Here is a 23,830-nt window from a genome sequence, read left to right on the forward strand (position 1 = left end):
TCTATGAGTTTTATGTATCTCCCTTTTCAGCAAAATATACAGGAAAGCCTTGAATATAGTAATTTATCGGTTTGGGAATGCCTGGATTTGAAAAGCTGATGGCGGACTCTCGGTCCCTTTGCTGGTCTTGATGGGGGAGGATGGTGGAGTCAGCCGGTCCTGATTCATGAAGAGGTGCACGCTCTACGTCTCTTAATGAGAGGAACGTGCCTCCATGTGCCATGCCAGAAACGTTACTCCAGTCTCTGACTCAATAAAGATCTCTGGTTTAGAACACATCACAGCTTGTCATAAATTAGAGGAGTTGAGGCGCCACACTCCCTTCCCTTCCCGCTCTGTTCATTTCAATCCAATGGACTAGGTCATCAAAAATCTGCTGGGGACCTCTCTTAAGGCTGCTTTACACGCTGCGATATCGGTCCCGATATCGCTAGCGTGGGTACACGCCCCCATCTGTTGTGCGACACGGGCAAATCGCTGCCCGTGCCGCACAACATCGCGCAGACCCGTCACACATACTTACTTGCCCGGCGACGTTGCTGTGACCGGCGAACTGCCTCCTTTCTAAGGGGGCGGTCCGTGCGGCGTCACAGCGACGTCACTGAGCGGCCGCCCAATAGAAGAAGAGGGGTGGAGATGAGTGGCCAAAACATCCCGCCCACCTCCTTCCTTCCTCATAGCGGCCGGGAGGCAGGTAAGGAGAGCTTCCTCGTTCCTGCGGCGTCACACATAGCGATGTGTGCTGCTGCAGGAGCGACGAACTACATTGTTACTGCTGCAGTAACGATAATCGAGAATGGACCCCCATGTCACCGATGAGCGATTTTGCACGTTTTTGCAACGATGCAAAATCGCTCATCGGTGTCACACGCAGCAACATCGCTAATGCGGCCGGATGTGCGTCACAAATTCCGTGACCCCAACGACTCCACATTAGCGATGTCGCAGCGTGTAAAGCCCCCTTTAAGCTAGTGATTCAAGTTGCATAGTCCTTGGCCGGTTTTTCAAAGTATGTTTTCTCGAAAGCACTGCAGTGTTTCTAAGTAAAAGATGCACGGAGGTGACAGTGCAGGAAATGTTGGATTCATACTGTCCGTAGTTCACCTGATAGTAAATGTGTATGCCGGTGATGAGGGGACTAGAATAACTCGTCAAGGAGCTATATTCTCACCAGCCTCTTCAAGTGACTCTCCATATATGTCACCATGATCGGGAACACCAAGAGACAGGGGTTCCTAGAAAGCACTCATCCTAACAGGATCCTAGCTATGCCTTATCTCAGTGTTACCTCTGAAGGTGAGGATGTCTGAGCTGCCTTCCTGGCCCTGCTCCTGACCAGCCCTGATCTAATACTAGCGCCCCTGTACCCCAGGACAGGAGTGTGATAAAACCAACAGAAATAGACAAAACGGGGAAACCAAAACTCTGTCTCACACATGCTCATACAGAGGTATAAGACAATAAGAGATGAGGAGGAAAATAGGAGCAGGGAAGAAACAGGATGATGGGAGAAATCCACAACAACTCCAAGCACCACACAATATAATCACCAGCAAGACTGGGACACAACATCACATAAACCAACACAACAATAAACTATAGTTTGCGTGGGAAGACAGATTCCACCATCTAAGAAAGGCAGGGAGTAAATCTGATAGGTTTCCAACATGTCATCCAAGACGTAACCAGCAGGCTAGCAGAGGTTAACTGTTCCTAGCCTGACCATTGATGAGCACACAACTGGTCGACACTCGAGCCTAATTGTGTAACTCAGAAGCATCAGAGAAACCATAGTGTGGAGTGTTAAGGGGGGTTTACACGCTACGATATCGTTAATGTTTGGTCGTCGGGGTCAAGTTGTTAGTGACGCACATCCGGCGTAATTAACGATATCGCAGCGTGTGACACTGACCAGCGACCTTAAGCGACCTCAAAAATGGTGAAAATCGTTCACCATGGAGAGGTCGTCCCAAACTCAAAAATCGGTAAGGGTTGTTTATCCAGGTGGTTCATCGATCATGCGGCAGCACACATCGCTATGTGTGACACCGCAGGAGCGAGGAACGTCTCCTTACCTGCCGCCGGCCACAATGCGGAAGGAAGGAGGTGGGCGGGATGTTATGTCCTGCTCATCTCCGCCCCTCCGCTTTGATTGGCCGGCCGCTTAGTGACGTTGCGGTGCCGTCGCTGTGATGCCGAACGTCCCTCCCCCTTAAAGGAGGGATTGTTCGGCAGTCACAGCGACGACGACGACCAGGTAAGTATGTGTGACGCTGCCGTAGCGAAAATGTTCGCTATGGCAGCGATCACAAACAATCGCATGCACGACGGGGGCGGGTACTTACACGCTCGCTATCGCTACAAATTGCTAGCGATATCGCTACCGTGTAAAGCCCCCTTTAGAATATATAATGTGAACAGCATCTGATTTCGCCATGACAGTCGGCGAGTATTGAGCAAAACTCTGAGCGACAGTAACCGACAAGTCTCTCCCTGTTCCTTTACTAAGGAGACCTGTCAATCTAGCTGAACAGGATGGGGAGAAGCTAGAGGGGACTTACAATGTCTTGGAAAAATATTCACACCCTCTTAACTTTTCCATATTTTTTCCAGTTACACCCACAAACGTAAATGTATTTTATTGGAATTTTATGTTCAATACCAAAAGTAAGTAGCAAGTATTGGTGAAGTGTAAAGGAAATGAAACATGGTTTTCTAAATACTTTAAAAATATACAGTAAATCTGAAAATTGTGTCTTTCAATTGTATTCAGGCACCCAGAGTCAATATTTTGTAGGACCTTCTGCAATTTCTGCTGCAAGTCTTTCGGGGTATGACTCTACCAGCTTTAAAAATGTAGAGGCTGAAATTGGAAGGAAACGTCTGTGAACAGCAATTTTTCTTGCCACAGATACTCAATGTGATTTAGGTCTGGACTGTGACCGGGCCATTCACATACATAACTATGCTTTTATCTAATCCTTTCCATTGTAGCTCTGGCAGAATTTTTAGGGTTGTTGTTTTGCTGGAAGGTGAACCTACACCCCAGTCTCAAAGTCTTTTGCAGCCTCTAGCAGGTTGTCCTCCAGGATTGCAATGTATTTAGCCCCATCTATTTTTCCATCAACTCTGTCCAGCTTCCCTGCCCCTGCTGAACAAAAGCCTCCTAACAGCATGCAGATGCCACCACCATGTGTGACTGTGGGAATGGTGTTTCCCATCACATCATAGGGTTTTGAATTTAGCCGAAATAGTTCTACTTTGGTCTCATCTGACCAGAGCACCTTCTTCCACATGCTAGCTGTGGCCCACATATGGCTTTTTGAAAACTGCAAATGGTACTTCTTATGGCTTGCTTTCAAAAATGTATTTCTTGTTTCCACTATTCCAATTCCAGATTTCTGGATTATATGACTAATAATTGTCGACAGATTCTTCCACCTGAACTGTAGATCTCTGCACTTCCTCCAGAGTAATTATGGACCACTTGTCTGCTTCTTTAATTAGTGTTCTGCTTGCATTGTATGTCATTTTAGGTGGATGGACATCTGTTGGTAGGTTTGAAGATGTGCCATACCCCATCCAATTTTGAATGATGGATTGAACAGTGTTCTGTTAGATGTTCAGTGCTTGGGCTATTTTTTGAATAACCAAAACTTACTGTGCGGCTATTCACTACTAATAGTCTACCCATGAGGCTGGGTAGTCAAGAGATCCGGGATCAGATACCAGGAAGGATCATAGTAACCAAGAGGGATAAGATAAAAGCGTACTCAGATCACAGTCCAAGGTCAAAATTCCAGGAATGTGGTACATTAAACGTGAAGTCAGAAGTGAGATCAGAGGTCGGGAAACAACAGATTACAGGCTGAGCGCAGGAACAAGGCATGGAGACACCACCGAGCTTGAAAGTACAACGGGGAGTGATCTGACCACTGCCAGACAGATAAATAGCCAGGTAATCGTCCTAAAGGGTGACAACTGGAGGAAGCCCAACAGCCCCAGCCCATGATAAAGCTGAAAAACAATCCTCAACTTGCATGAGAACGGCACAGCCCCCTCCAGTTCCAGATTGGGTGGCTTTGCTGTCATTCTGAATCTTGACAGCCAAGAATGACCCTGCCGTCTCATGGTCAGCTGAGCTGTCACTGACAGCATCAATACAGCACAGAAAGTGGCTGATTCGTGACATTTTCTATACTCTTCTCCACAACTTTATCCCTGACCTGTTTGGTGTGTTCCTTGGTTTTCATGAGGCTGTTTGATCTTTAATGTTCTCACACAAACCTCTGAGGGCTTCACAGAACAGCTGTAGTTATACTGAGAATAAATTACACACAGGAGGACTCGATTTACTAATTAGGTGACTTCTGGAGGTAATTAGTCAATAAGGATTTTATTCAGGGGCATCAGACTACAGGGGGCTGAAAACAAATGCACATAACAGTTTTCAGATTTTTATAATATTTAGAAATAAATGTATCATTTACTTTATACTGCACAAAATTTTTCTACTTAAGGCCCCGTTACATGCAACGACATTGCTAACGAGATGTCGTTGGGGAGTCACGGAATTCGTGATGCACATCCGGCCTCATTAGCGACGTCGTTGCGTGTGACACATACGAGCGACCTCTAACGATGCAAAATACTTACCAAATCGTTGATCGTTGACACGTCGTCCATTTCCCAAATGTCGCTGCTCGTTTAGGACGCAGGTTATTGGTCGTTCCTGAGGCAGCACACATCGCTACGTGTGACACTGCAGGAACGATGAGCAACACTGTACCTGCGTCCTCTGGAAACGAGGTGGCGTGACTTTCATGCGGATGCTCTCCGCCCCTCTGTTTCTATTGGCCGCCTGCCGTGTGACGTTGCTATGACGCTGCACGAACCGCCCCCTTAGAAAAGAGGCTGTTCGCCGCCCACAGCGACGTCGCCAGGAAGGTGAGTACGTGTGATGGGTACTAGTGATATTGTGCGCCACGGGCAGCGATTTGCTACGTGTAAAGCCCCCTTTAGTGTTCGTACATCCCATAAAATCCCAATAAAATACATTTAGGTTTGTGGGTGTAACATGAAAGAATGTGGAAACGTTCACAGGGTATGAATACTTTTTTTTAAGGGAAAGTAGCTCTATGATAGTCCTCCTAATCAGCTCATCATTCGTCATAAAGGGGATTTTTTAGCTTTTTTTGAGGGAGTTTCTCATAATACAGGATTGAATGGCACAAACCATCGCTAAGTAAGAAAAGCCTCTATCAGTAGAATACAGATACACACAATTTTTCTGTAAGTAATAGCAAAAGATATATACAACTGGAGTTGGTGGAAATATCCTTACAAAAACAGTCATACAGATCAGTGGTAGACATCTCAATGATTGATGGAGGCATATTTGCAGACATAGAAGCTACCATTGCTGGGTCCTTGTTGATTTTCCGCCTTGTGAAGCTTTCTTGATGTTCCCTTTTGAGGTTGCTCTGCATCGTATCTTGTTTGAACAGCTCCATTTTTTCCAACAAGCTTTTAAACATTTGACGATCCACAGAACATCGGGCGACTTTTACCCGCCCTGATGAAATGAAGAAGATTCTTGGTTTGGTGTTGGACAAAAAAAAAAGGAAAGGAGATCTCTAAAAGCGAACATTTTACAGCACATACTGAGCAGTCACTTACAGCTTTTTTGCTGTTGACTTGATTTTCCCTTTTGTGCTGAGACGGTCTTCGGTTTTTCAAGAAGAGCTCCGTACAGGAGAGATCTATGAAAAAAAATAAATATGAAGTGAAGAAACTAAAGTAAATAAGTACGACGACTTTCCTGAATATTCCAGCTTGCTGGTTTTAATCTAGTGTCTGTATGATTCAGGGCTAGGACACCCGGCGAGTAAAACAGTCCGAGTGGAATGCGAATGTTAGGGGTACTTTACACACTGCGACATTGATGCCGAGCGCGATAGTACCTGCCCCCGTCGCACATGCGATATGTGATTGCTGCCGTAGCGAACATTATTGCTACGGCAGCGTCACACGCACATACCTGCTCGGCGACGTCGCTGTGACTGCCGAACTATCCCTCCTTCAAGGGGGAGGTGCGTTCGGCGTCACCGCGATGTCACTAATCGGCCGGCCAATAGAAGAGGAGGGGCGGAGATGAGCAGGACATAACATCCCGCCCACCTCCTTCCTTCCGCAGTGCCGTCGGGACACAGGTAAGGAGATGTTTGTCGCTCCTGTGGGTTTACACACAGCGATGTGTGCTGCCGCAGGAGCGACAAACAACATCGTACCTGCGGTCGACCCGACATTATGAATATGTCCGACGCTACACAGATCACCGATTTTCGACGCTTTTGCGATCGTCTATCGGCACATCTAGGATTTACACGTTGCAATGTCATTACCGGCGCCGGATGTGCGTCACTAACGTGACCCCGACGATATTCCGGAAGCGATGTCGCAGTGTGTAAAGTACCCTTTAGTTTATCGGGCCGTTCCCATCTGCGATTATTTCCCTAATCGGACTGAGAAAGCAGTCACAGCTTGCTGCGGGTGTAATACAATCCATTTTCACTCGCACACATACAAGTCTATGGGTGCGAGAGAAACATCGCATTGCACTCAGATGACACCGGAGTGCACTGCAATAATTGCATTAGCTTGCGATGGAAGAGATAGGAAATTAATCCCTCCTTCTCCTCCGCAGCTGTGATCCGATCGCAGGATTGGATCACAGTGGCATGACACGTGGCTTACACTCGCAGCACAGGGGGAGCAGAGAGTCGCATTCGATACACTCGCATCGGATGCTATACGCTCGTATGGCCCCAGCCTGACTTGTGCAATTTTGTGGAAAGGAAATAAGAACACATCTGCGATTTTGGAGAGGCAGTCTGATGTATGGCAGATAGCACTACTTAAAAAATAGTAAAAAAAATGATGTAAAAACCCCAAAAAGCATTGTCCATTTTATTATTTTCTTTGACATAAGGAAAGCAATGGGCTTTTGAATACGTTTTTGATATGTCGTGATATTATTTTTGATTAAATATGATATTCAGCTCACTGTGTATGAACTCACTCCTTTAAGCGTCTTCCCTGGAGCACGGACAGGCACTGCCACGACCCAAAATAATCCAGCAAAGCAAAAAGAATCCCGCTCTTCAGGTGAAAAAGACTTCAGGGTTATTTCAACATGTAGGCAAAACAGATAGCATGACCAGCGCTACTCGTTTCAGGTGAAAAGAATCACCCTTAATCATGATTCTATTCACCTGAAATGCGTAGCGTTGGTCATGCTATCTGTTTTGCCTACATGTTGAAATAAACCTGAAGCCTTTTTCACCTGAAGAGCTGGATTCTTTTTGTTTTTTTGGGATTATTTTTGATACCTTCCACCGTTGACTATGGCAAGCTTATCCCCATTAATACTTTCATAGACTAGATCACCTTACTTAATTTGTCCTTCCTTAATTTGTCTCTAAACCCAACATATGCTAAGATATATGGCGCAATAGGTTATAAAAAATCTTCATGTTTGCTTAGGTTTGACTGATGCCATCTATTGGCCACTCATTAGCCATATGCTCCAATGATAGTGGATGGCTTGCGAAGGATGCCTTTTACACAAGTCATCTGTCACACATAGAAACATGGACAGCACTAGGAAACCGCAATAAGGTTTTATTTTCAGCTTAGATTTGTAGATTTGCATACGACAAAAATGACTGACGTGTGACGTGTGTCCTGTAATCATCAGTTAGAACGGATCCTGCAGAGATCCATTGGGAAAACGGATGACTAAGGCTGCTTTCACACATTTGGTTTTTGCAGTGCAGCACAATCCGGCTCAAAAACCTATGCAACGGATGCGGCGAAAAAAACGGATCCGTTGCATAAGTTTTTCCATGCGGCCTGTCCGTTTTTTGACGGATGCCGCTTGATACTGAGCATGCGGAGTGCAAAAAAACGCATCCGGATGCGTTTTTTGCCGCAGGACGCCGCATCCGGCGTCCATAGGCTTGCATTGCGATGCGGCCGTTTTTTCGCCGCAGACAAAAACGTTCACTTGAACGTTTCATCCGGCCGCCACATCGGCTATATATGCCGCATCCGGCAAAAAACGGACGCAACACAAGGCCATGCGGCACAATCCGGCGCTAATAAAAGTCTATGTTGAAAAACCGCACCCGGCGGCAAAAAAAACAAATGTGGTTTTCCCGCAAAGCGCCGTATTGTGCTGCACAGCAAAAATCGGATGTGTGAAAGCAGCCTAATAACAATCCGTTAACGGATCTGTTCTCTGTAGACTCTCTTGTTAAAAAAACGGATCCTGCAGACATCAGTTATTTAACAACAGATACAAAAAAATTGTGTTTGCAGAACTTTTTTCCCAACTGATCTCTGCAGAATCCATTCTAATGGATGATTACAGGATATATAAACACAGCCTAAGGGCCCCTTAACACGTCTGTGCAAAAAACAAACACTTTGCACAGTCCATAGTATAGGTGCGTATATGTGTCCGTGTGTGTGTTCCTGGCGCTGTTCGTGCTATCCGTGTGACATCTGGAAAGCACATGGACAGCATGAGCTGGTATACTTACTGGTCTCCGATGCTGCTGTTGCTTCTGGGTCTGCAGTAAGTGCAGTGAATATTCATGAGCATAATAAGCAGGCCCAGAAGCAACAGCAGCGCCGGAGAGAGGTAAGTATTACAATTCGTTATTTTTTAAGTGACCTGTGTTTTCTCCGGTGTGTGTCACACGGATCACACCAGTGTGCGGTCCGTGTGCCACCCGAGCTGCTGGCAGAAAAAGGACAGGTGACATGCGTCTGTTCCACACAGACACATGGTAAATGTGAAACAGGGACATGTACAAAAACCCTTTGAATTTAATGGGTCTATTGTGTCTGTGTCTCTGGTACGTGTAGAAACGAACTCCATATGTACTGGAAACACAGACGTGTGAAGGACGCCTTTAGTCTGTAAGCTTATTTGGACAGGGTTCTTTTTTACAACACAGTACAATCCTATAGTACAGTTTATGCAGGAATCCAATAAAAACTCCATTGAAAACCGATCTGGCATAACTGTCCCAGGAACACTCAAGCACTAGAAAAAAAATGTGTTTCTGAAACCATGAAGAGGATAGGAAAATGGACAGCATGAGCTGATATAGTTACCTGTCTGCGGTGCTGCTGTTGCTTCCGGGTCTGCAGTAAGTGCAGTGAATATAAATGAGCATAATGAGAGGGCCCAGAAGCAACAGCAGCGCCGGAGACAGGTAAGTATTACAATTCATTATTTTTTAAGTGACCTGTGTTTTCTCCGGTGTGTGTCACATGGATCACACCAGTGTACGGTCCGTGTGACACCCGAATTGCTAGCAGAAAACGGACATCTGACACACGTCTGTTCCACACAGACACATTGTATATGTGAAAACACGGACATGTACGCAAACCCATTTAATTTAATGGTTCTACGTGTGTCTGTGTCTCCAGTACGAGTGGAAACGAACTCCATACGTTCCGGAAACATGGACATGTGAAGGACGGCTTAAGGCTATAAGCTTATTTGGACAGGGTTCTTTTTTACAACACAGTACAATCCTATAGTACAGTATATGCAGGAACACAATACAGACTCCATTGAAAACCGATCTGGCATAACTGTCCCGGGAACACTCAAGCACTAGCAAAAATATGTGTTTCTGAAACCATAAACTGGACAGGAAAATATTTTAAAATCACATTTAAAAAAATAGTTCTTTGAAAAAAAAGAAAAAAAAAAAAAGAAAAAACCTAATACTATGGTTTAGAAAGTACCTGTCTTCTGAATGCTGCAAAATGACGAGATTAAAATTTGGAGGCAGCTCATTGACTATGCTGAAGTATTGCATGGTGACCTGAAGATTTCCCCACACCTAAAATATATGAAGAATTCTAGTATTATTATAAAAAACACATATTAATAAAATGTAAAAAAAAAGAATATAAGACATATTTCAAAATTACCCCCTAATATACTGCTAAGAGGCAATTTTTACGCTTGTTCTGGAGCCTCCATTATTGTTGGTGGCAGCCGTCTGGAAACATCACACAATGGAGCTATTTCTTCCAGGACTTTTCCAAAAACATTGAACTCCAAACAGCAGTGTGAACCCAGCCTTATACATGCTCTAGGAGGAATATTTTTTCCCAAAAGCCACTGTACACAATATAATTGTAAATTACTCTTAAATGGGTATTCCCATCTCTAAAATATAGTAGCTGTAATAATAATAATAAGAATATTAGAAATATCTCCAGTTCTCCTGATTAGCCATGTCTTTTACCTCATGCCCAGGGCATTGCAGGACCTTAAGTATCCATGGTTACGACAATGAGCAACTAGCTAAAGCAGGGGTGGGGAACCTCCGGCCCGCGGGCCGCATGCGGCCCGCCATGACCTTTTGTGCGGCCCCCGGGCAGATTCCCGGGGGCGCAGTACTCCGGCCACGGCCGTGGTTTTACCGGCCGCCGGCCCTTTAAATCTCCACATGTGCTGCCTGAACGCACCAATGAGCTCTTTCGCTGGCAGGTGTCAGCGTGCTCAGAACTCGACTCTGTGGGTGGGTTTAGCGCTCTGCGTGCGCTTCCGTCCCACAGCACTGTGACGCCCCCCTCACCGCCCCTTCTCTGGTACAGCGTGCCCCATCAGTGAAGTGTGCCGCCCGCTCCCCTGCGCCTCCCGCTCACCGGTGCAGCGTGCCCCATCAGTGGAGTGTGCAGCTCTCAGTATGTGTACCGCCCGCTCCCCTGCGCCTCCCGCTCACCGGTGTAGCATCGTGCCCCATCAGTGGAGTGTGCAGCTCTCAGTATGTGTACCGCCCGCTCCCCTGCGCCTCCCGCTCACCGGTGTAGCATCGTGCCCCATCAGTGGAGTGTGCAGCTCCCAGTATGTGTACCGCCCGCTCCCCTGCGCCTCCCGCTCACCGGTGTAGCATCGTGCCCCATCAGTGGAGTGTGCAGCTCCCAGTGCTGTCTTCTTTCCAATGCTGTGTACCCCCTAGTGACGTCTGTGCCCCCCAGTCTCCTAGTGATGTCTGCGTGCCCCCACTTAGTGATGTCTGCGTGCCCCCCACTTAGTGATGTCTGCGTGTCCCCCACTTAGTGATGTCTGCGTGTCCCCCACTTAGTGATGTCTGCGTGTCCCCCACTTAGTGATGTCTGCGTGTCCCCCACTTAGTGATGTCTGCGTGCCCCCCACTTAGTGATGTCTGTGTGCCCCCCACTTAGTGATGTCTGTGTGCCCCCCACTTAGTGATGTCTGTGTGCCCCCCACTTAGTGATGTCTGTGTGCCCCCCCCACTTAGTGCTGTCTGTGTGCCCCCCCACTTAGTGATGTTCGTGCTCTCTGTGCTGCCCTAGTGATGTGTGTGCCACCCCAGTGCAGTCTGTGCCCCACAGCAATGCTTACGCCTCCCTGTGACCTAGTTATGTCTGTTCCCCAGCCCCTCTTGTCATGTATATGCCCCCAGCATCTCCTGTCATGGATATGCCCCAGCATCTCCTGTTATGTGTATGCCCCAACCCCTCCTGTGATATATACATCACATTGGAGATGCTAGGAGGCATATACATCACACGCTGGGGTATATACATCACATTGGAGATGTTGGGGCTGTACATATCCCAGGAGCGTCTGGGCGCATATACCTCACAGGAGGGGCTGGGCGCATATACCTCACAGGAGGGGCTGGGGGCATATACCTCACAGGAGGGGCTGGGGGCATATACCTCACAGGAGCGTCTGGGCGCATATACCTCACAGGAGGGGCTGGGCGCATATACCTCACAGGAGGGGCTGGGCGCATATACCTCACAGGAGGGGCTGAAAGCATATACATCATAGAAGGGGGCTGGGGGCATATACATGTGTGATGTAGGTGTCTCCTGTGATGTATATACAGCAGTCCCAGCGTCTCCTGTGTGATGTATATCCCAACAGCCCCTTCAGTCATGTATGTGTCTCCTGTGATTTATATACACCAGTCCCTGTGTCTGTTGTGTGATGTATGTAGTCTACCAATATTATTATCACAAAGAGTTGCCTGCGCTCCAGACCGAGACAAACCTGGAAAAGAGAGAAGCAACATAAGTATCACTGAATATCACAGCCGCACAAATCAGAAGCAGCTCCAGCCTTTATAGTAAGGATGAGTTAATAAACTGTTTGACCAAATATAGTTGGTTCATTTTCACATTGATAATTTTGTGCGGCCCCCAAAGGTTGGCAGAAATTTCCAAATGGTCCCCGGCAGAAAAAAGGTTCCCCACCCCTGAGCTAAAGGGTGCTTTACACGCTGCGACATCGATAGCACCCGTCCCCGTCGTTTGTGCGATATATGGTGATCGCTGCTGTAGCGAACAATATTGCTACGGCAGCGTCACATGCACATACCTGTTCAGCAACGTCTCCGTTGCTGCCGAACAATCCCTCCTTCAAGGGGGAGGTGCGTTCGGCGTCACAGCGACGTCACAGCGGTGTCACAAAACAACCACCCAATAGAAGAGGAGGGGCGGAGATGAGCGGCCGGAACATGCCACCCACCTCCTTCCTTCCTCCTTTCTGGTGGACGCAGGTAAGGAGATGTTCGTTGTTCCTGCGGTGTCACACGCAGCAATGTGTGGTGCCGCAGGAACGACGAACAACCAGCGGCATGCACCACCAACGACATTATGAAAAGGAGCGACGTGTCAACAATTTTTGACGTTTTTGCAATCGTTGATCGTCGCTCCTTTTAGTCACACGCTGCGATGTCGGTAACAACGCCAAATGTGCGTCACGAACACTATGACCCCGACGATATATCCTTAGCGATCTCGTTGTGTGTAAAGTACCCTTAATTGTCACTATATGAATGCACATAACCATAGATACATAAGCTGTAATGCCCTGCACATGAGGTAAGAGACATGGTTATATCAGGAGAATTAAGGCCGCTTTACATGCTGCGATATCGGCACAGATATCGCTAGCGTGTGTACCCGCCCCCATCGTTTGTGCAACACAGGCAAATCGGTGCCCGTGGCGCACAAAATCGCGCGGACCCGTCACACGTACTTACCTGCCTAGCGACGTCGCTGTGACCGGCGAACCGCCTCCTTTCTAAATGGGCGGTCCGTTCAGCGTCACAGCGACATCACAAAGCGGCCGCCCAATCAAAGCGGAGGGGCGGAGATGAGCGGCCATAACATCCCGCCCACCTCATTCCTTCGCATTGGCGGCGGTCGTAGGTAAGGAGAGGTTCCTCGTTCCTGCGGTGTCACACATAGCGATGTGTGCTGCCGCAGGAACGACGACTACATCGTCCAAGCAGCAGCAGCAATAATCAAGATTAGGGGGCCATGTCACCGATGAGCGATTTTGAACGTTTTTGCGACAATACAAAATCGCTCATAGGTGTCACACGCAACGATATCGCTAACGCGGCCGGATGTGCGTCACCAATTCCGTGACCCCAACGAGAACGCTTTAGCGATGTCGTCGCGTGTAAAGTGGCCTTTATACTACATTTCTAATTGGAGGTATTTGCTAATATTATTATTATTACAACACATACTACATATTAGATATGTAGATATATTAGATGATAGGATCTTGTCGATGGGAATACCCCTTTAAAGTAATATATATATAGTAGACAATAATAAAATATTACTTTGAGAAAACAATAAACACATAATTACTAAAGAAAAAAATTGTGAAAAAACCCCCATAAAAACTAAAAAGGCAGCGTGATCAATGGTAAGTCCACAAAGGCAAAATATAATATCCATTCAAGGGGTTGTCCCTTTGCTTTATTGGTATAGTCTATATTTCCTTAAAGGGGTTGTCCACTGCTTTGACATTGATGGCCTACCCTAAAGCGGGCTTTACACGCTGCAATCTCGCTAGCAAGATCGCAAGCGTCGTACCCGCCCCCGTCGGTTGTGCGACACGGGCATATCGCTGCCCGTGTCGCACAACCTCGCGCACCCCCGTCACATGGACTTACCTATCCTGCGACGTCGCTCTGGCCGGCGATCCGCCTGCTTTCTAAGGGGACGGTTCGTGCGGTGTCACAGCGACGTCACACGGCAGCCCTCCAATAGAAGCGGAGGGGCGGAGATGAGCGAGACGTAACATCCCGCCCACCTCCTTCCTTCCGCATAGTTGGTGGACGCAGGTAAGGAGATGTTCGTCGCTCCTGCGGTGTCACACATAGCGATGTGTGGTGCTGCAGGAACGAGGAACAACATCGCTAATGAGAGGTAAAAGATTTTTTGTTTTAGGACAACCTCTCCACGGCAAACGATTTTTGCCGCTTTTGCGATCTTTAAGGTCGCACAAAAGTGTCCCTTGTTACGATATCGGTAATGGCGCCGGATGTGCGTCACAAACACCGTGACCCCGACGATAATTCATTAACGATATTGTAGCGTGTAAAGCCCGCTTTAGGATAGGTCATCAATGTCTCATCGGCCGGGGTCCGACACCCCGCACCCTCGGCGATCAGCTGTTCTCGGTCCCGGCGGCGGCAGCAGGCAGCCAGAAATGCTCAGTTCTGGCGCTGCTCCATCTACTGATAGCGGCAGGGACGGGGTAATGCACAACCGCCTCCTAATCTAATCAATAGCAAGCGGATGTGCAGTACCCAGCCGCTGCCACTATCAGAAGATGGAGCAGTGCTGAAGATAAGCATTTCCAGCTGCCTGCTGCCAACATTGGGACCGAGAACAGCTGATTGGTGGAGTTGCGAGGTGTCGGACCCCGACCAATCGGACACTAATGACCTATCCCAAGGGTAGGCCATCAATGTCAAAGTAGTGGACAACCCCTTTAAAGAAATATACAGTAGACTATACCAACAAAGCGGTACAACAGAAAGGGTCAATTGCAACAAATATGATGCAAAAATTAAGAAATGTATGATTGTGATATAGATAGATGAATGCTTTGATTCATGACACCAAACAATAACACATAGACCCACTTGTATGAAATTACTACACAGGAAAAGAAAGAGGGGGCTAGTCACACCAATATAAAAACTACCATCAACACCCCATATCAAAGAGGACAATTAGTACGGTAGTTAGTGGATCACATGACTCACAATGCCCGGCACTCTGATGTTCGTTTCGCCTACAGCTTCATCAGGGATCAGTATAAATATCGTTTAGTAGATAGATATCTAATATGTAAGGGGGAGCCTTTATTCTGGGCTGGGAGGCAGTTTGCTGTAACAGAAACCCTCCCTGACAGCTTCGTGGGAAGCTAGGCAGGGAAAGGCACACTCCTTGATTCTGGGCTAAACTGGGGGAGTAGAAAAATGGCAACCATTTTCTAATCTGTGGATGACTGTCTGCACAAGAAAAACATACATTAAGCAAAATTTCATATTCTTTTTTTTCCCCCCAGATCTAGCTGTTCTTTAATCTATGTAATTTCTCTGCTGCTACCAGCTGCTTAGGACAAAAGAATAAGAAACAGCATTAACATGAGTGTCAAAGAGGCCCTCGCTAATTTCCATTGGAGCTATAATCACTGCTAAAAGCGACATTCAATATACTCAAAATCTCATTTATTTCATGTGACAGTAGTACCAGCGATATAATGGATCCTTATGTCAGGAGTCCTGTACACCGGCCACGTACATTGTCTGCGGCTCATCCTGGAGCGGACCCTCGCGTGACACCGACGCAGCGCTCATGTACGGCCACAGTGTTCCTACCTGTCTCTAATGTACATTAAGGCACAATTCTATAGGAAGGGACAGTCTAATAGTCGCACCTGTCAAATGTTACCGGTGTCTATTCAACAGGGAAATAATGGGCGGCTGAGTCACTAATAGAAATCAGACTTCCTTTCATTTTAAGCTGCCAAAGTTGTTTGAAATGGACATGAAACAGCGGGAAAACATTATAGAGAAGAAAGACAGATAATGACTGATTATACCGCAATGCCGTGTGCGTGTGTGAGTAGTCACAACTGTAAAAATGCATTTACATTAGGCGATCAGAGGCGATCGGTACATACAGTGGGTACGGAAAGTATTCAGACCCCTTTACATTTTTCACTCTTTGTTTCATTGCAGCCATTTGGTAAATTCAAAAAAGTTAATTTTCTTCTCATTAATATACACTCTGCACCCCATCTTGACAGAAAAAAAACCAGAAATGTAGAAATTTTTGCAAATTTATTAAACAAGAAAAATTCAAATATCACATGGTCATAAGTATTCAGACCCTTTGCTCAGTAGAAGGACCCTTTTGAGCGAGCACAGCCATGAGTCTTCTTGGGAATGATACAAGTTTTTCACCCCTGGATTTGGGGATCCTCTGCCATTCTTCCTTGCAGATCCTCTCCAGGTCCGTCAGGTTGGATGGTGAACGTTGGTGGACAGCCATTTTCAGGTCTCTCTAGAGATGCTCAATTGGGTTTAGGTCAGGGCACTGGCTGGGCCAGTCCAGAATGGGCACAGAGTTGTTCTGAAGCCACTGCTTTGTTATTTTGGCTGTGTGCCTAGGGTCATTGTTTTGTTGGAAGGTGAACTGTCGGCCAAGTCTGAGGTCCAGAGCACTCTGGAAGAGGTTTTCTTCCAGGAAATCTCTGTACTTGGCTGCATTTATCTTTTTCAATTGCAACCAGTCGTCCTGTCCCTGCAGCTGAAAAACACCTCCATAGCATGATGCTGCCACCACCATGTTTCACTGTTGGGATTGCATTGGGAAGGTGATGATCAGTGCATGGTTTTCTCCACACATACAGCTTAGCCCCTTAACGACCGCGGGCAGTAATATTACGTCCTAGCGGTCATAATGTTACTGCCCGCAGTCTTCTGCCGGCAGCATGCCGCAATCCGCGCACATCTCAGCTGATTTTCACAGCTGAGATGTGTACCTGATAGGCACGAGCAGAATCGTTATCTGCTCGTGCCGTTTAACCCCTTAAATGGCACTGTCAATATGTGACAACGCCATCATAATCACGATCGCGGTAAACTTTTACTTACCGCCCGATACCGGAAGTCACGTAACGTGATCACGTGACTTTCGGTAGTTGTCATGGTAGCACAGGGTCATGTGATGACTCCTGTACATGCTATGAATTACTTTCAGTTTCACTCGGCCCGCAGCCCAGTGAAGCAGAAACTGAGCGTATCTGCTGTTTACAGCTATGTAGCTGTGATCAGCAGATAGGGAAGAGCGATCGGAATGTTGATCGCTATAGCCCCCTAGGGGGACTAGTAAAATAAAAAACAAGAAGTAAAAAAAAAAGTTTTAAAAAATTTAAAAAAAAAACAAAAAGAACCTAAAAGTTCAAATCACTCCCCTTTCGCCCCATTGAAAATTAAAGGGTTAAAAAAATAAAAAATATACACACATTTGTTATCGCCGCTTTCAGAAACGCCTGATCTATCACAATATAACATCAATTAATCTGATCAGTATACGGCGTAGCGGCAAAAAAATTCCAAACGCCAAAATGACGTTTTTTGTCGCCACAACTTTTGCGCAAAATGCAACAACAGGCGATCAAAACGTAGCATCAGCGCAAAAATGGTACCGTTAAAAATGTCAGCTTGAGACACAAAAAAATAAGCAGTCACTGAGCCATAGATCCCGAAAAATGAGAACGTTACGGGTCACGGAATATGTCGTAAAACGTTCGCCACTTTTTCGGACAAACTTCCGATTTTTTTTTAACCCCTTATATAAAAGTAAACCTATACATGTTTGGTGTCTACGAACTCGCACTGACCTGAGGCATCACACCCACACATCAGTTTTACCACATAGTGAACACAGTGAATAAAATATCTCAAAAACCATAGTGCTATCACACTTTTTTTTGCATATATTTCTGCATTTGGAATTTTTTTCCCATTTGCCAGTACACTATATGGTAAAACGTATGGTTTCATTTAAAAGTACAGCTCGTTCCGCAAAAAATAACCATATTGACTGAAAAATAAAAAAAAGTTACGTCTCTCAAAAGAATGACGAAAAAAAAAAACGGAAAGCGAAAAATCGTACGGTCGTGAAAGGCTTAGAATTACCACCAAAAAGTTCTATCTTCGTCTCATCAGACCAGAGAATCTTATTTCTCATAGTCTGGGAATCCTTCATGTGTTTTTTTGCAAACTCTAGGCGAGCTTTCATATGTCTTGCACTGAGGAGAGGCTTCCGTTGGGCCACTCTGCCATAAAGGCCCGACTGGTGGAGGCTGCAGTGATAGTTGACTTTGTGGAGCTTTCTCCCATCTCCCTACTTCATCTCTGGAGCTCAACCACAGTGATCTTGGGGTTCTTCTTTGCCTTTCTCACCAAGGCTCTTCTCCCATGATTGCTCAGTTTGGCTGCACGCCCAGGTCTTGGAAAAGTTCTGTTGGTCCCAAACTTCTTCCACTTAAGGATTATGGAGGCCATTGTGCTCTTAGGAACCTTGAGTACTGCAGAAATTCTTTTGTAACCTTGGCCAGATCTGTGCCTTGCCACAATTCTGTCTCTGAGCTCTTTGGACAGTTCCTTTGACCTCATGATTCTCATTTGGTCTGACATGCACTGTGAGCTGTGAGGTCTTATATAGACAGGTGTGCGCCTTTCCAAATCAAGTCCTATCAGTTTAATTAAACACAGCTGGACTCCAGTGAAGGAGTAGAAACTTCTCAAGGAGTATAAACATCTCAAGGAGTATCACAAGGAAATTGACAGCATGTGACTTAAATATGAGTGTCTGAGCAAACGGTCTGAATACTTATGACCATGTGATATTTCAATCTTTTTTGTTTCATAAATTTGCTAAAATTTCTACATTTAGTTTTTTCTGTCAAGATGCGGTGCAGAGTGTACATTAATGAGAACATTTTTGGGGGAATTTACCAAATGGCTGCAATGAAACAAAAAGAGTGAAAAATTTAAAGGTGTCTGAATACTTTCTGTACCGCCTGTATTAGGCCCAAATGTCAGTCGTTTATTAAACAGTAGTGATGTGCGAGCACTAAAATGCTCGAATGTTCATTCCTCGATTCGAGCTGGTCAGACACTCGGATGAACTCAACACGAGTAACAAGCACTATGGAAAGCCAATGATTGGGCAGTTTGAGTCTTCGCTCGCATACAGCCAGCCATAACCAGAGGGAGGGATGGCGGATTTTTTTTTTTCTGGTATATTTGAGAATGTTGTTTTATCCCCTGGGATAACCATTCAGAGACTGTGACTGGCTCTCTCTGGGTGACCTGCACACATCAAGCAGTGAAGCAAGCGTTGTGGTCATTGTTTCACGGACAAAATAACAAACCACCCGCAAGTACCCGAGCACCCCGATGCTTGATCGAGTAACGAGCAGTATCGAGCATGCTCGCTCATTACTAGTAAACAGTAGTTCTGGAGAACGTGCTCGGCACTCCCTGTCGTTACTTGATTGATCATTAGTGTCCTCGGGTACTTGCGGAGCTCGGCCAAGTATAGCGAGTGGTTGGCTATGTTGTCAGTAAGGCGGGCTTTGCACGCTGCGACATCGGTAACCGATGCTGCAGCGATAGTCCCGCCCCCGTCGCACATGCAATATCTAGTGAAAGCTGCCGTAGCGATTATTATCGCTACGGCAGTTTCACACGCACATACCTGCCGTGCGACGTCCCTCTGGCCGGCGACCCGCCTCCTTCCTAAGGGGGCGGGTCGTGCGGCGTCACAGCGACGTCACACGGCAGGCGGCCAATTGAAGTGGAGGGGCGGAGATGAGCAGGATGTAAACATCCCGCCCACCTCCGTCCTTCTCATTGCAGCCGACGGCAGGTAAGGTGAAGTTCTTCGCTCCTGCGGCTTCACACACACCGATGTGTGCTGCCGCAGGAGCAAGGAACAACATCGCACCTGTCGCTGCACCGGCATTATGGAAATGTCGGAGGCTGCAGCGATGATACGATAACGACGCTTTTGCGCTCGTTCATCGTATCAAAAAGGTTTTACACGTTGCGATATCGACTGCGACGCCGGATGTGCGTCACTTTCGATTTGACCCCATTGACATCGCACGTGCAATGTCGCAACATGCAAAGCCGCCCTAAAACAATGACCTCGACGCACAGGCTTTCTTTACTGCATGATGTGTGTAGGTGCCCCAGGGAGAGCCAGTCACAGTCTCTGAATGGCACTCCCGGGGGATTAAACAACCTTTTTAGACGTAGTGTGCCAAAAAAACCAACAAAACCCCACACTCCCTCCTGCCGAAAATGCTCTGTTTATGGCTGGCTATGTGTGGGTGGAGACCCAAACAAGCCAATCATTGACTTTCCAAAATGCTCATTACTCACATCGAACTAGTGCGAGCATCTGACCAGCTCAAACCGAGGAACGAGCATTTTAGTGCACGCCCATCACAAGTAAACAGGCATGAAATCTGCCATAGTTCTCGGCAACACGTCCTGTTTACATATGACAGTGCGCTGCCAAGAAAGGTGATCTATTAGGCTATGTGCACACGCTGTGTTTTTTTCATGCTGCGTTTTTGTGCGTTTTTGGCCGCTAAAAATGCACCCGCGCAAAAAAACGCGGCAAAAAACGCATGCGTTTTTGCCGCGATTTGGTGCGTTTTTGGCTGCGTTTTTCCAATGCATTGCATGGGGGGAAAACGCAGAAAAACGCAGGAGAGAATTGACATGTCCATTTTTTTTTTAAGCTCAAAAACGCAGCTTAAAAAAAAAGTTGTGTGCGGACAGCAAAAGTGAAAACTCATACACTTTGCTGGGGAAGCAAAGTCCTGCAGTTTTGGGGCCAAAAACGCACCCGAAAAACGCGCAAAAACGCAGCGAAAAATGCATTGTGTGAACTTACCCTAAAGGCCCAGTCACACACAACGACTTACCAGCGATCCCGAAAATGATGCGACCTGATAGGGATCGCAGGTAAGTCGCTGGGAGGTCACTGGTGAGATGTCACACAGTCAGATCTTACCAACGATGCAGAACAATACAGGTCGCAGTAGCGACCTGTAAAACGATCTCAGCAGTCACTGGGACCCTGTCACACAGTGTCAAACACAACGATGTGTCCTGCCCAGCAGGACATCACCTTTGAAGAAAATGGCCTGGACCATTGTGCAAAGACCGGCGATCTCACAGCAGGGGCCTGATCGCTGGTAGATGTCACACATAATGAGATCGCTAACGGGATCGCTACTGCGTCACAAAAACCGTGACTCAGCTGCGATCTCGCTAGCGATCTCGTTATGTGTGACGGTACCTTTAGACAAGGCAAAAGACCTATCTGTTACCGAAAACCTTTTCAGACTTAAGATAATAGTGCAGTGTAAATGGATAGTAAGCGGAATGGTGATAGGGCATTGATCTCTGTTGACTGCATCTTGTGCAAACAAGGGTAAAACATCTTTTTTGATAGGGAGAGGTGCGGGTGGGAGATTGTGCTATTTTGTCCCATGGTTTAAAAAGCACCCAGTACTTTAACCCGAAAAAGACAACTGATGTATTGAGTATTTAGGGGCAGATTTACCACGCAGTTTCCCCCCCAGATTTCTGACATAAAACTGTTTGTAACTATATTTGGAGCGCAGTGTGGATTGAGGCGTAGTCAAGTGCGCCCAACAAGTACATCATAATTATTGCCACAAAAGTGGTGTGAATTATGACATAAATCTACGACAGTCCCTGACAGTCGTATACCACTTCAGTGGTGCCTGGCACCTCAAAGACCTGCCCCATCTACTAGGAGATCTGAGACTCTTAATGCATTTGGTGCATCTTCCTACAGCGCACAAGTCAGCAGGACTGGCATACAAAATCCAGTGTTGATGAATTGGTGCCTCGAAGCGTGAAAATGGGAGTCAGTGGAGAAAGCCCACACAAACAATGAACAGCTAAAAATCCAATTGTCACACGTAAAAGGTAACTAAATTCTCTGAGGCTTTGAGATATTTTCCTACTCATTAAAAACCCTGTAGATCAATGGAGATACGGATCTTACACCAATCACTCAAACCACTAAGCAGAAGTGCTCAGCTCAAAAGGTACAAATGCACAGCTCCGGTTTGAGTGCACACAGTGGTGTACCGTCCGGTAGACTTTCTGTTGAGCCTGTACACCGCTGTGCAGATGGGCAGGTGGAAACTGACGGCTTCTCCAAAGTGGTTTGACTGATTGGTTTGGGTCTCAGAACCCCAAACTCAACTGATCTACAGGTGTTTAAGAGGATCCAAAGTATCAAAAAACATAATTTAGCTTCACTGACCTTTCTGATCTACAGACGTGTGTTTTATAAGAATCTTGTATTCTCCAGGGAATTGCAATTCTGATGTATCTTTTCTTTCAACGTTTACGGTTTCTCTGTTATTCCTACTAAAATTGGATTACGTGACAATTGGATGTTACCACTTGGGTGGTGGAGGTATGTGCCTGTACAGACTGAAGCTGCCCAATGAGGGCCCGTAGTTTGAGACTTAAGGCCCCGTTACACGCAACAACATATCTAACGAGATGTCGTTGGGGTCACGGAATTCATGACACACATCCGACCTCGTTAGCGACGTCGTTGCGTGTGACACTTACGAGCGACTGCTAACGATCCCAAATACTTACCAAATCGTTGATTGTTGATACGTCATTCATTTTCAAAATATTGTTCCTCGTTATGGACGCAGGTTGTTCATCGTTACTGAGGCAGCACACATCGCTACGTGTGACACCCCAGGATCGACGAACAACAGCGTTCCTGCGTCCTCCGGCAACGAGGTGGGAGTGACGTTCATGCGGCTGCTCTCCGCCCTTCCGCTTCTATTGGTGTCGTGCTGTGTGACATCGCTGTTACGCCGCATGCACCGCCCCCTTAAAAAAAAGGTTGTATGGCGGCCACAGCGAAGAAGACACGCGGCCTTTAAGGAAACACCCTTTGTACGGTAACACCCAGTTTATTCATAAATTTCTAAGAGGAATAACAGAGGCCCGGCATAATGTAGAGTTGTAGAAAAGTTGTTATTTCCTGAGGACTGCAAACAGAGTCAGGCAGGTGACAGATCCTCTTTACAGCACATCTATGTGTTTACTGCTATCATCGCAGACACGGGATATATAATTATTACTAACTAAGAAGATATTTGTGATTTGACCCATAAAACTGAACCCACAGATGACGTTATCTTCTCCTGGACCCTTGAGGTCCTGTGGGATAAGGGGCTCAGTATTACACCACTAGATGACCCATTTCTGCTCTACTAGGCCTGTTTGATCTTATGTTCCTTTCCGTCTTGTACCATGCACTGCCAAAAAGCTACATGTCAAGTACAATACAATTCTAGAAATTCCTTACTTTGGAAGTGGCGGCCAGTTTTTGCTCGGCTTGCTTCCTCAGCGGGCCCTCGTCTCCTTTGCCTTTTAGGTATTGCAGGAGATGCATCAAAGCTGCAAACTGCGAGTTGCTGGTATTTAGTGTCGCTGTAAGAACCAAGTCTTCTGTCGTCAGACTAGACACACAGCTCTGAGGAAGGAAAACCCATAGATACATAAGTCTCCGTGTACATGATGGATGGGCATTATACACAAGGCTGGTTTTATGTACAGCAGAGCCTTGATAAAAAGTTGTACTGAAGCCTCGTATTACAGAACATGCCATAATGTGACCCATGTTCTCCTGAAAAATTCAGGAGTAACTCGATTACTACTTTACACGCTGCGACATCGCTACCGATATATCGACGGGGTCACGTCGTTAGTGACGCACATCCGGCGCCGGTAGCGACATCGCAGCGTGTGACACCAAGGAGCGACGATCAATGATCGCAAAATCG

The 23,830-nt window shown here is 46.5% G+C and overlaps 1 protein-coding gene across 2 annotated transcripts in view; it reads right to left on the reverse strand.

The window, feature by feature from the left end:
* The window catches only part of CFAP46 (cilia and flagella associated protein 46), a 370,852-nt gene that overhangs the window by 47,169 nt on the left and 299,853 nt on the right, over positions 1-23,830 (reverse strand). For both annotated transcript variants that reach the window (XM_075348545.1, XM_075348544.1), the window contains exons 45-48: positions 23,353-23,520; positions 9,832-9,929; positions 5,680-5,762; positions 5,418-5,575 (exon numbers count right to left, since the gene is read on the reverse strand). In XM_075348545.1, coding sequence (XP_075204660.1) covers positions 5,418-5,575; positions 5,680-5,762; positions 9,832-9,929; positions 23,353-23,520 — 507 coding nt within the window. The remainder of the gene's footprint in view (positions 1-5,417; positions 5,576-5,679; positions 5,763-9,831; positions 9,930-23,352; positions 23,521-23,830) is intronic.

This window comes from Anomaloglossus baeobatrachus, chromosome 5 (assembly GCF_048569485.1).
Source record: "Anomaloglossus baeobatrachus isolate aAnoBae1 chromosome 5, aAnoBae1.hap1, whole genome shotgun sequence".
NCBI classification, from domain to species: domain Eukaryota; kingdom Metazoa; phylum Chordata; class Amphibia; order Anura; family Aromobatidae; genus Anomaloglossus; species Anomaloglossus baeobatrachus.